The sequence below is a fragment of the Caloenas nicobarica genome, unplaced genomic scaffold, assembly GCF_036013445.1.
Source record: "Caloenas nicobarica isolate bCalNic1 unplaced genomic scaffold, bCalNic1.hap1 Scaffold_1519, whole genome shotgun sequence".
Classification (NCBI taxonomy): Eukaryota; Metazoa; Chordata; class Aves; order Columbiformes; family Columbidae; genus Caloenas; species Caloenas nicobarica.
Genome location: NW_027017047.1, coordinates 33188 through 45139, shown reverse-complemented (window position 1 = coordinate 45139; position 11952 = coordinate 33188). Strand labels below are relative to the sequence as shown.

At 68.3% G+C, this 11952-nt stretch overlaps 2 protein-coding genes across 2 annotated transcripts; both read left to right on the top strand.

Annotated features, from left to right (window-relative positions):
• Positions 1 to 4: 4 nt before the first annotated feature.
• On the top strand, positions 5 to 3090 carry LOC136002691 (reticulon-3-like; the record flags this gene model as incomplete). Its single annotated transcript, XM_065657953.1, has 6 exons — positions 5 to 87; positions 2147 to 2285; positions 2379 to 2448; positions 2577 to 2623; positions 2755 to 2813; positions 2947 to 3090. Coding segments are annotated over 6 exons (444 nt in total), but the record flags the coding sequence as incomplete, so codon positions are not given.
• An 811-nt stretch (positions 3091 to 3901) lies between these two features.
• OTUB1 (OTU deubiquitinase, ubiquitin aldehyde binding 1) lies at positions 3902 to 10087 on the top strand. The gene is made up of 7 exons (XM_065657956.1): positions 3902 to 4047; positions 5022 to 5083; positions 5201 to 5299; positions 6003 to 6121; positions 6214 to 6298; positions 6724 to 6918; positions 9154 to 10087. The coding sequence occupies exons 1-7, from the start codon at positions 3993 to 3995 to the stop codon at positions 9349 to 9351; spliced, it is 813 nt and encodes a 270-aa protein (XP_065514028.1). The 5' UTR covers positions 3902 to 3992; the 3' UTR covers positions 9352 to 10087.
• Positions 10088 to 11952: the final 1865 nt, after the last annotated feature.

Below are 11952 nucleotides of genomic sequence, written 5' to 3'. Positions count from 1 at the left end.
GGCGCTGCTCGCCGTCACCATCGGGCTGCGCGTCGGCCACGCGCTGCTGCAGGCGCTGCGCAAGGGCGAGCAGCGGCACCCCTTCCGGTGAGCGAAACGGGGGGAAAACGGGGGGTTGGGGGAAATGGGGGGAAAATGGGGGTTTGGGGAAAATGGGGGTTTGGGGGAAAATGGGGGTTGGGGGAAAACGGGGGAAAAACGGGGGGTTGGAGGAAAATGGGGGAAAAATGGGGGTTTGGGGAAAAATGGGGGTTTGGGAAAAATGGGGGTTTGGGGAAAAATGGGGGTTTGGGGGAAAAACAGGGGTTTGGGAAAAATGGGGGTTTGGGGGAAATGGGGGAAAAATGGGGGTTTGGGGGAAAATGGGGGAAAATGGGGTTTGGGGAAAAACGGGGGTTTAGGGAAAAATGGGGGTTTGGGGGAAAATGGGGGTTTGGGGGAAATGGGGGAAAAATGGGGTTTGGGGGAAAATGGGGGTTGGGGAAAAACAGGGGTTTGGGGGAAAAACGGGGGTTTGGGGAAAATGGGGGTTTGGGGAAAAATGGGGGAAAAACGGGGGTTTGGGGAAAAATGGGGGTTTGGGGGAAAAATGGGGGTTTGGGGGAAATGGGGGAAAAATGGGGGTTTGGGGGGAAAATGGGGGAAAATGGGGTTTGGGGGAAAAACGGGGTTTGGGAAAATGGGGTTTGGGGGAAAACGGGGAAAAATGATGGTTTGGGGAAAAATGGGGGTTTGGGGAAAATGGGGGTTTGGGGAAATGGGGGTTTAGGGGAAAGGAAAATGGGGGTTTTGGGAAATGGGGGAAAAACGGGGGTTTGGGGAAAAATGGGGGTTTTGGGGAAATGGGGGAAAAACGGGGGTTTGGGGAAAATGGGGGTTTGGGGGGAAAAATGGGGCTTTGGGGGAAAACGGGGGAAAAATGATGGTTTGGGGAAAATGGGGGTTTGGGGAAAAATGGGGGTTTGGGGGAAAATGGGGGTTTGGGGGAAATGGGGGAAAAACGGGGGTTGGGGGAAAATGGGGGTTTGGGGAAAAACGGGGATTTGGGGGAAAATGGGGGAAAAACGGGGGTTGGGAGAAAATGGGGGTTTGGGGAAAATGGGGGAAAAACGGGGATTTGGGGAAAATGGGGGTTTGGGGGAAAAACGGGGGGTTGGGGGAAATGGGGGAAAAACGGGGGTTTGGGGAAAATGGGGGTTTGGGGAAAACGGGGGGTTGGGGGAAATGGGGGGAAAACGGGGGTTTGGGGGAAAATGGGGGTTTAGGGGAAATGAGGGAAAAACGGGGATTTGGGGAAAATGGGGGTTTGGGGGAAATGGGGGAAAAACGGGGGTTTGGGGAAAAATGGGGGTTTGGGAAAAATGGGGTTTGGGGGAAATGGGGGAAAAACGGGGGTTGGGGGAAATGGGGGGAAAACGGGGGGTTGGGGAAAATGGGGGAAAAACAGGGGTTTGGGGGAAAATGGGGGTTTGGGGGAAAAACGGGTTTGGGAAAAATGGGGGTTTGGGGAAATGGGGGAAAAACGGGGGTTTGGAGGAAATGGGGGTTTGGGGGAAAAATGGGGCTTTGGGGGAAAACGGGGAAAAATGAGGGTTTGGGGAAAAATGGGGGTTTGGGGGAAATGGGGGTTTGGGGGAAAATGGGGGAAAAACGGGGGTTGGGGAAAATGGGGGTTTGGGGAAAAACGGGGATTTGGGGGAAAATGGGGGAAAAACGGGGGTTGGGAGAAAATGGGGGTTTGGGGGAAAATGGGGGAAAATGGGGGTTTGGGGGAAAAACGGGGGTTTGGGAAAAATGGGGGTTTGGGGGAAAACGGGGGAAAATGATGGTTTGGGGAAAAATGGGGGTTTGGGGGAAATGGGGGTTTGGGGAAATGGGGGTTTGGGGGAAAATGGGGGAAAAACGGGGGTTGGGGGAAAATGGGGGAAAAACGGGGGTTGGGGGAAAATGGGGGTTTGGGGAAAATGGGGGAAAAACGGGGGTTTGGGGAAACGGGGGGTTTTCCCCCATTTTTTTTCCCTTTTATTTTCCCCCCGTTTTTTTTCCCCCTGTGGAACGGGGTTCTGGGGGTTGCAGGAAGGATTTAGGGGTGCAGGGGGCGGGTGTCGGGGAGCGCCCCCCTCACGTGCCCGTGCCCCGGCCCCAGCGCGTACCTGGACCTGGACTTGACCTTGACCCCCGAGCGGTTCCGGGCCGGGGCCGTGGCGGCCGCGCGGCAGCTGGACCGGGCGCTGCGGCTGCTCCGCCGGCTCTTCCTGGTGCAGGACCTGGTGGATTCGCTGAAGGTCGGACCCTCCGTGCCCCCCCCCGCCTCCCCTGCCCCCCCCCCGCTTCCCCCTCCCCCCCCGGGCCCCCCAAAACTCTTCCCCCCCCCCCAGTTGGCCGTGACCATGTGGCTGCTGACCTACGTGGGAGCCGTTTTCAACGGCATCACCCTCCTCATCCTCGGTGAGAAATGGGGTGCGGCCCCCCCCACAAAACCGTGAAACAACCCCCCCGGTTGCAAAATGGGGGGGGGGCACCCCAAAAATTAACGCTGAGGGGGGTTTGACCCCCCAAACTCTCCCCCCCCGCAGCCGAGGTCTTGGCCTTCACCCTCCCCCCGCTCTACGAGAAGTACCAGGTGAGCCCAAAAACGAGGGGGACCCCCCTGTCAATGGAGGGGGGGCCTTAAAAAAGAGGGGCGCGCCCCCCAAAAAATGGGGGCACCCCCAAAAAACCGGGGGGGCGCCCCTGAAATCCCCCCCGAAACAGGCGCGGATCGATCGCTCCGTGGGGATCGCCCGGCAGCAAATCGACGACCTCGTGGCCAAGTAAGCGCGACCCCCCCAAAACTGAAGACCCCCCCAAATCTTTCGGATCCCCCCAAACCTTTAGCACCCCCCCCCAAGCTCTCGGACCCCCCCAGCTGCCCCTGCCCCCCCAGTCTCTGTGTTCTCCCCATAGGGTCCAGGCGAAGCTCCCGGCTCTGGCCAAGAAGCAGCCGCAATAAACCCCCCGCGGGGGGGGGCAGCTTTGGGGTGCTCAGCACGTGCCCCCCCCAGCCCCCCCAAACCTCCCCCCCCATCTCACAGTGGCGTCCGTCTGTCCTTCCCCCCCCAAAGCCTTGGGGCTACTTTTGGGGGGGGGTCGCACCCCAAAACCCCCCGGGGGGGCTCCACCCCCCCCCCCAGCTTGTTCCCCCCCCCTTGTTATTTTTTTTAAGGTGAATTAGGTGAAACATCTGTAACTGCTGTAGGGGGGGGCAGCCCCTCCCCCCACACCCCCGGCCCCCCAGAAATGGGGGGGACACGGGGCCCCCCCGTCAATAAAACATCGCGATGGAGAAATCCGAACCCCGCTTTGTGCTGGTGGCCCCGAAATGTCCTTGTCCCCCCCAAGCGTCCCTGTGACCCCCCCCAAATGTCCCCCCCAATGTGCTCGTGCCCCCAAATGTCCCCGCGCGCCCCCCAAAATAACCTTGTGGGCCCCCCCAAAAATGACACTGGGGGGGTGGTGACACGGGGGGGGGTGGTGACACGGGGCGGGGGATCCCCGGCCCGTGAAAAAAGCCGCAAATTCGGAAAAAAACCCGAATTGGGGGAAAAATAAAACAAGCAGCGCAAGAACAGCAGCCGGGCGCGGGGGGCGGGGCCGGGCGCGGGGGGCGGGGCCTGAGGCGGGGGCGGGGCCTGAGGCGGGGCCGGGCGCGGGGGGGCGGGGCCTGAGGCGGGGGCGGGGCTGGGCGCGGGGGGTGGGGCCTGAGGCGGGGGCGGGCGCGGGGGGGGGCGGGGCCTGAGGCGGGGGCGGGGCCTGAGGCGGGGGCGGGGCCGGGCGCTCTGTGGGCGGAGCCTGTCGCTAGGGGCGTGGCTTCCCCGCTGCCGGGCCGGGAGGGCGGGGCCTGTTGCCAAGGCCCCGGGCGCGCTTCCGGCGGGGCGGCGGTTGCCCCCGGAAGCGCTGCGGGCGGGCGGCCGGTGACCCGGAAGCGCAGCGCGGGGCGGGGCGAGGCGGCGATGGCGGCCGAGGAGCCTCAGCAGAAACCGGAACCGCTCGGCGGCGACAGCGACGGTACCGGCCGGGAACCGGCGCCGGGGCCCCCCCGGGGACCCCCCGCGGACCCCCCCGCGCCCCCCGGGGCCCCCCCGAGCGGGGCCCGCGCGCCGCGGCCTCCACGGGCCGCACGGAGCCGCTTTGGGGGGGCCCCAACCCCGCCCGGGGCGACGGGAACGGAGCGGGGGGGGCCCGGACCCCAAAATCCCCGCCCGGGACCCCCAAAATGACGCCTGGGGACCCCAAAATCCGCCTCCGGGACCCCCAAAATCACCCCCCGGGCCCCAAAATCCACCTCTGGGACCCCAAAATCCCCCCCAGGACCCCCAAAATCTGCCTCTGGGACCCCAAAATCACCCCCCGGGCCCCAAAATCCCCCCCAGGACCCCAAAATGACCCCTCGGGACCCCCAAAATGACCCCCCAGACCCCAAAATCCGCCTCCGGGACCCCAAATCTCCCTGTGAAGCAGCAAATCCCGCCCCTAACCCCCCGATTTTCCACCAAAAATCCCCCCCTGAACCCCCAAATCTGCCCCTGAACCCCTCAAATTTCCCCCGAATCCCAAACTCCCAAATTATTCCCCCTGAGCCCCAAAATCCCCCCCTGGAACCCCCCATTTCTGCCCCAAAATCCCCCCCTGAGCCCCCAACCCCCCCTTGAACCCCCAAATTCCCCAAAACCCCAAATTCCCCAAAACCCAAATTCTCCCAAGAACCCCAAATTCCCCAAAACCCCCAAATTCCCCCCAAAGCCCCAAATTCCCCCGAACCCCCAACCCCCCCTTGAACCCCCCAAGTGCCCCGAACCCCAAATCCCCCCAAACCCCAAATTCCCCCAAACCCCCAACCCCCCCAGGCCCTCAAGTCCCCCTGAACCCCCCGAATTCCCCCCCGAACCCCCAAATCTGCCCCTGAACCCCCAAAATTTCCCCCCGAACCCCCAGATCCCCCCCTGAACCCCAAATCCCCCCCTGAACCCCAAATCCCGCAGGCGTGAACTGCTTGGCCTACGACGAGGCCATCATGGCGCAGCAGGACCGGATCCAGCAGGAGGTGACAAAACCCCCCAAAACCCCCCAAAAAAACCCCCCAAACCCCCCCAAAAAACCCCCAAACCCCCCAAAAACCCCCAACCGCCCCCGCGGGTCCCCAAAACGCGCGTCCCCCCAGATCGCGGTGCAGAACCCGCTGGTGTCGGAGCGGCTGGAGCTGCGGGTGCTGCTGCAGGAGTACGCGCAGGACGACCACGTGTACCGGCAGAAGATCCAGGTACGGACCAGTATAAACCAGTACGGACCAGTATGGACCAATATGGGACTGGGAGAGACCCTGGGGCACCAGTATGGGACTGGGAGGGGCCCTGAGGGACCAGTATGGGACCAGTATGGGACTGGGAGGGGCGCAGAACGACCACGTGTAGCAGCAGAAGATCCAGGTACGGACCAGTACAGACCAGTATAAACCAGTATGGACCAGGACGGGACTGGGAGGGGACAGCGCGACCCATACGGGACCAGTAAGGGACTGGGAGGGGTGCAAGATGGCCACGTGTACCAGCAGAAGGTCCAGCTGTGACCAGTACAGACCAGTATGGGACTGGGAGGGCACTGGGAGAGACCCTGGGGCACCAGTATGGGACTGGGAGGGGCCCTGAGGGACCAGTATGGGACCAGTATGGGACTGGAGGGGCGCAGGATGGCCACGTGTAGCAGCAGAAGATCCAGCTGTGACCAGTACAGACCAGTATAAACCAGTATGGACCAGGACGGGACTGGGAGGGCACTGGGGCACCCGTGCAGGACCAGTACAGCAGTGGGAGGGGTCCTGCGGCACCAGTACGGCACTGGGAGCACCAGTATGGCCCCAGTCTGGCGCTGGGAGCAGCTCAAAGGTCCCAGTCCATCCCCAGCCCCTCCCAGTGCTCCCAGTGGGTCCCAGCCCCTCCCAGTGCTCCCAGTAAGCCCAGTTTCAGGCGCTGCTGCAGAAATACTCGCACATCCGCAAGACGCGGCCGGACGGGAACTGTTTCTATCGGGCGTTCGGTTTCGCGCACCTGGAGGCTCTTCTGGACGACGCGCAGGAGCTGCAGAGGTGGGGACCCCAAAACCCCCCCAAATGCCCCCAAAATCCATCCCGGGAACCCCCCGAACTCCTGGGTCCCCCGGACGCCTGGGTCCCCGCAGGTTCAAGGAGGTCTCCGCGCGCAGCAAGGAGGAGCTGGTGGCTCAGGGCTTCACCGAGTTTACCATCGAGGACTTTCACAACACGGTGGGGACACGGGGGGGACACCGGGGGACACGGGGGGGACACAGGGATGCTGGGGGACATGGGATGTGGGGGCACAGGCCAGGGTGGGCTCTGGGGACACGGGGGACATGGTCTCTGTGACCTTGGCTGTGACCCCCGTGAGCCCCCATGAGCCCATTGGCAGCTGCTGGAGCAGGGGGACATGGGGACACGGGCCCTGTGACCCTGACCTTGACCCTGTGCCCCCTGTGACCCTGTTGTGCAGCCGGTGGAGCGGCGGGTGCACGTGGGGGGATGTGGGGACACGGGGGGGTGTGGGCGGTGGGCCACGGCCCCGGTGGCCTGACCTTGGTCCTGGTGGCCCTGACCTTGGCCCCGGTGCCCTGACCTTGGCCCCGGTGGCCTGACCTTGGCCCCGGTGCCCTGACCTTGGCCCCGCCGCGCAGCTGATGGAGCTGATCGAGCGGGTGGAGCGGCGGGTGCCGCTGCCCGAGCTCTTGGCCGCGTTCAACGAGCCGGGCACGTCGGATTACCTGGTGGTGTATCTGCGGCTGCTCACCTCGGGCTGCCTGCAGCGGCACCAGCGCTTCTTCCAGCACTTCCTGGAGGGCGGGCGCTCCGTCAAGGAGTTCTGCCAGCAGGTACGGGGCACGCGGGGCGCGCACGGGGCTCACGGGGCTCGTACGGCTCACACGGGGCGTGCACGGGCTCACGGGGCTCGTACGGCTCACACGGGGCTCGTACGGCTCACACGGGGCGCGCACGGGACACACGGGGCTCATACGGGTCACACGGGGCTCGCACGGGGCTCATGGGGCTCGTACGGCTCGCACGGGGCTCGCATGGGGCACACGGGGCTCGTACAGCTCACAAGGGGCGTGCACGGGGCTCTCGGGGCTCATACGGGTCACACGGGGCTCGCACGGGGCTCATGGGGCTCGTACGGCTCGCACGGGGCTCGCATGGGGCACACGGGGCTCGTACAGCTCACAAGGGGCGTGCACGGGGCTCTCGGGGCTCATACGGCTCGCACGGGGCTCGCATGGGGCACACGGGGCTCGTATGGCTCACACGGGGCGTGCACGGGGCACACGGGGCTCGCACGGGCCTCACGGGGCTTGTACGGCTCACACGGGGCTCGCACGGGGCACACGGGGCTCGTACGGCTCACACGGGGCGCGCGCGGGTCACACGGGGCTCGTACGGCTCACACGGGTCACACGGAGCTCGTACGGCTCACACAGGGTGCGCACGGGACACATGGGGCTCATACAGCTTGCACGGGGCTCATACGGCTCGCACGGGGCTCATACGGCTCGCACGGGGCTCGCACGGGGCACACGGGGCTCGCACGGGCTCGTTTGGTGCACATGGGGCTCGCACGGCTCGCACAGGGCTGCACGGGCTCCCCCGCCCCGCGGCGCTTTGCACGGGGCTTGCACACCCACGCACGCCCTCACACGCCCCCATGTGCTCCCATGTGCCCCCACGTGCCCCCGTATCCCCCCACGCGCTCCACATGCGCCCGTTTCGCACCCCCACGCGCCCCCGTGCACCCTCGCACGCCCCCACGCACCCCACACACCCCCGTGCGCCCCCACGCACCCCCACGTGCCCCCGTGTCCCCCCATGCGCCCCCGTGTGCCTCTGCACACCCCGTGTGCCCCCACGTGCCCCCGTATCCCCCCACGTGCTCCACATGCGCCCGTTTCGCGCCCCCACGCGCCCCCGTGCACCCTCGCACGCCCCCACACACCCCATGCGCCCCCACGCACCCCACACACCCCCATGCACCGCACGCGCCCCTGTGTGCCCCCACGCGCCCCCACGCACCCCACACCCATGCGCCCCCACGCACCCCACACACCCCCACGCACCCCCACACACACCCAAGCGCCCCCACGCACCCCACACATCCCCATGCGCCCCTGTGTGCCCCCACGCGCCCCCACGCACCCCACGCACCCCCATGCGCCCCACGCGCCCCTGTGTGCCCCCACGCGCCCCCACGCACCCCACACACCCCCAAGCGCCCCCACGCACCCCACACATCCCCATGCGCCCCTGTGTGCCCCCACGCGCCCCCACGCACCCCCATGCGCCCCCACACACCCCCATGCGCCCCTGTGTGCCCCCACACGCCCCCACGCGCCCCCACGCACCCCACACACCCCCATGCGCCCCTGTGTGCCCCCACACGCCCCCACGTGCCCCCATGCACCCCACACACCCCCATGCGCCCCTGTGTGCCCCCACACGCCCCCACGCGCCCCCATGCACCCCACACACCCCCACGCACCCCCACACACCCCCATGCGCCCCCGTGTGCCCCCACACGCCCCCACGTGCCCCCATGCACCCCACACACCCCCATGCACCCCTGTGTGCCCCCACATGCCCCCAAGCGCCCCCACGCACCCCACACACCCCCACGCACCCCCACACACCCCCATGCGCCCCTGTGTGCCCCCACGCGCCCCACACACCCCCACGCACCCCCACACACACCCAAGCGCCCCCACGCACCCCACACATCCCCATGCGCCCCCACGCACCCCACACACCCCCATGCGCCCCTGTGTGCCCCCACGCGCCCCCATGCACCCCACACCCATGCGCCCCCATGCACTCCACACACCCCCATGCGCCCCTGTGTGCCCCCACGCACCCCACGCACCCCCATGCGCCCCACGCGCCCCTGTGTGCCCCCACACGCCCCCACACGCCCCCACGCGCCCCCACGCACCCCACACACCCCCATGCGCCCCTGTGTGCCCCCACACGCCCCCACACGCCCCCACGCGCCCCCACGCACCCCACACACCCCCACGCGCCCCCGTGCGCCCCCACGCGCCCCCACGCGCCGCTTCCCGCAGGAGGTGGAGCCCATGTGCAAGGAGAGCGACCACATCCACATCATCGCGCTGGCGCGCGCGCTGCGCGTGTCCATCCTGGTGGAGTACATGGACCGGGGCGAGGGCGGCACCACCAACCCCCACGTGTTCCCCGAGGGCTCCCAGCCCCGCGTCTGCCTGCTCTACCGCCCCGGCCACTACGACATCCTCTACAAGTGACGCGCGGACGCACGGACGCGGGGCGGGGGGACGGCCCCCCGCGGCGTCACAGAGCCCCCCGCGGCGTCACCGAGCCCCCCATGAGGTCACAGAGCCCCCCGTGATGTCACAGAGCCCCCCGTGGCATCACAGAGCCCCCGGTGGCGTCAGAGCCCCCCGTGATGTCACAGAGCCCCCCATGACGTCACAGAGCCCCCCGCGAGGTCACAGAGCCCCCCGTGGTGTCACAGAGCCCCCCGCGAGGTCCTGTGTCCCTCTGTGACGTCACAGAGCCCCCCCATGATGTCACAGAGCCCCCCGCGAGGTCCTGTGTCCCTCTGTGACGTCACAGAGCCCCCCCATGATGTCACAGAGCCCCCGGTGGCGTCAGAGCCGCCCATGACGTCACGGAGCCCCCCGCGAGGTCCTGTGTCCCTCTGTGACGTCACGGAGCCCCCCATGACATCGTGTCCCCTCGTGACATCACAGAGCCCCTCGTGAGGTCACAGAGCCCTCCCATGACATGCGTTCCTCTGTGACGTCACAGAGCTCTCCCGTGACATCACGGAGCTCTCCCGTGACGTCACGCGTCCCCCCTGTGACGTCATAGAGCCCTCCGTGACGTCACGTGTCCTTCCCGTGGCGTGCTGGGGCCCTCCCGTGACGTCACGCGTCGCTCCTGTGGCCTCGCGGGGCCGTCCCGCCCCTCGTGCCGCCCTCGCACGCGCCCCCGACCCCCCGAAAAATAAAACATTTGGCCCCACTCACTGTGCACAATTTTTTTTTTTTGGGGGGGGGGGGGGGGGGGGCAGGGGTTTGGAGGGGTGGGGGAGGGGCGCTGGGGGGCAGGCGGGGGGCGGGGGGGGCACGTGAGACCCCTTAGGGAGCACTTGGGGGGCAGCCTGGGAGCTGGGGGGGCAATCGGGGGCCCGGGGGGGCAGTTTGGGAGCTGGGGGGGCAATCAGGGGCCCGGGGGGGCAGTTTGGGAGCTGGGGGGGCAATCGGGGGCCCGGGGGGGCAGTTGGGCGGGGGATTTTGGTTCCCCCGCCCCCCAAAGCCCCCGTTGCGCCCCTCCCCCCACCAGGGACCCAGGCGTTCGGGGGGACCCAGGAGTGCGGCCAATGGGGGGAGCGGAGCGGGGGAAACGCGTTTCCTCCCCCCCCCCCCCACATTGCCCGCACTCCTGGGTCCCCCCGGACGCCTGGGTCCCTCCCGCACTCCTGGGTCCCCGCGCACCGGGAGGCGGCGCTGCCCCCCGCCCCCCTCCTCCTTCCCACGCCCGCAGCCGCCGCCGCCAACCCCGGGCCCGAGCGCGGCCGCCGGTACCGACCCCGGTAAGGGCCGCACCCCCCCCCCGGGCCCCCCCAGCCCCCCCCCGCCCCCCCAGCCCCCTCCCCCCGCGCCGCGGTCCCCGGCCCGGGGTGGGGGGAGGGGCGCGGGCGGCGGGGAGCGGGGCCCATCCCCCCCCTCCCCCACCATGAACCCCCCCCCGGAGACCCCGAAACCGCCCCCCCGCCCCGTACCCAGGGATGCTCCAGCCGGGGGGAGGGACCCAGGCATCCGGGGAGGGACCCAGGCGTCCGGGAGGGTGTGAGGAAAGGACCCAGGCGTCCGGGAGCCTGAACCCCCCCCCTCCATGGGACCCCCCCCCGAGTCTCCCACGTCCCCCCCAACCCCCAAAACCCCCCCGGCTCCCCAACCCCCCCCCGTACCCAGGGATGCTCCAGCGGGGGGAGGGGCCCAGGCAGACGGGAGGGGACCCAGGCGTCCGGGGAAGCCACTGCCCCCCCCGCGGGCCCCCAAATCGCCCCCAACCCCCCCCCGAGCCCCCCAGCACCCGGTGGGGGGAGGGGCACCACCCGGACGCCTGGGTCCCCTGCTGGGGGGGCGGGTCACGTGGCCGGGGCTGATGCAAGGGGGTCCCTGGGGCACGAGGGTCCGGGGGGGGGGGAAGGGCGGGGTTGTCACCTAACGAGCTGCTGCTAATTAGAGTCCGTTCCTTAGCGGCGCCGGTAATTGGCCCCTGGGCGGGGAGGAGGAGGCCCGGACGCCTGGGTCCCCCCCGAACACCTGGGTCCCCCCCGGACGCCTGGGTCCCCCCCAGACGCCTGGGTCCTGGCGCGAGGGCTCGTGTGGCACTGGGATCCCCCTCCCCCCCCTCACGCCCCCTCCCCCCCAGGCGGCCCCCCCGGTGCGGGGGGGCCATGGAGCTCCGGACCCGGTAGCAGCGGCTCTCGCACGAGGACCCGTCGCACGAGGACCCGTCGCACGAGGACCCGTCGCACGAGGGGGGACACAGGTAGGGCCCGGCCCCTCCCCCACGCCCGGACGCCTGGGTCCCCCGTGGGGGGAGGGGCTTGGAGGGTCCCTGCCCTGTATATGGGGGCAGTGGGGGGTTGGGGGCAGCACCCGCACGCCCGGGTCCCTATAGACACCATCGGGGGGTGCAGGCCCCGGACGCCTGGGTCCCTATAGACACCATCGGGGGGTGCAGGCCCCGGACGCCTGGGTCCCTATAGACACCATCGGGGGGTGCAGGCCCCGGACGCCTGGGTCCCTATAGACACCATCGGGGGGTGCAGGCCCCGGACGCCTGGGTCCCTATAGACACCATCGGGGGGT

Bases quoted from the DNA above. Each gene is read 5' to 3' on its own strand.
- OTUB1 (XM_065657956.1), top strand. From the start codon at position 3,993: ATGGCGGCCGAGGAGCCTCAGCAGAAACCGGAACCGCTCGGCGGCGAC. The intron at 5,084-5,200 runs GTGACAAAACCC...GCGTCCCCCCAG, and splicing joins AGGACCGGATCCAGCAGGAG to ATCGCGGTGCAGAACCCGCT. The intron at 6,299-6,723 runs GTGGGGACACGG...CCCGCCGCGCAG, and splicing joins TCGAGGACTTTCACAACACG to CTGATGGAGCTGATCGAGCG.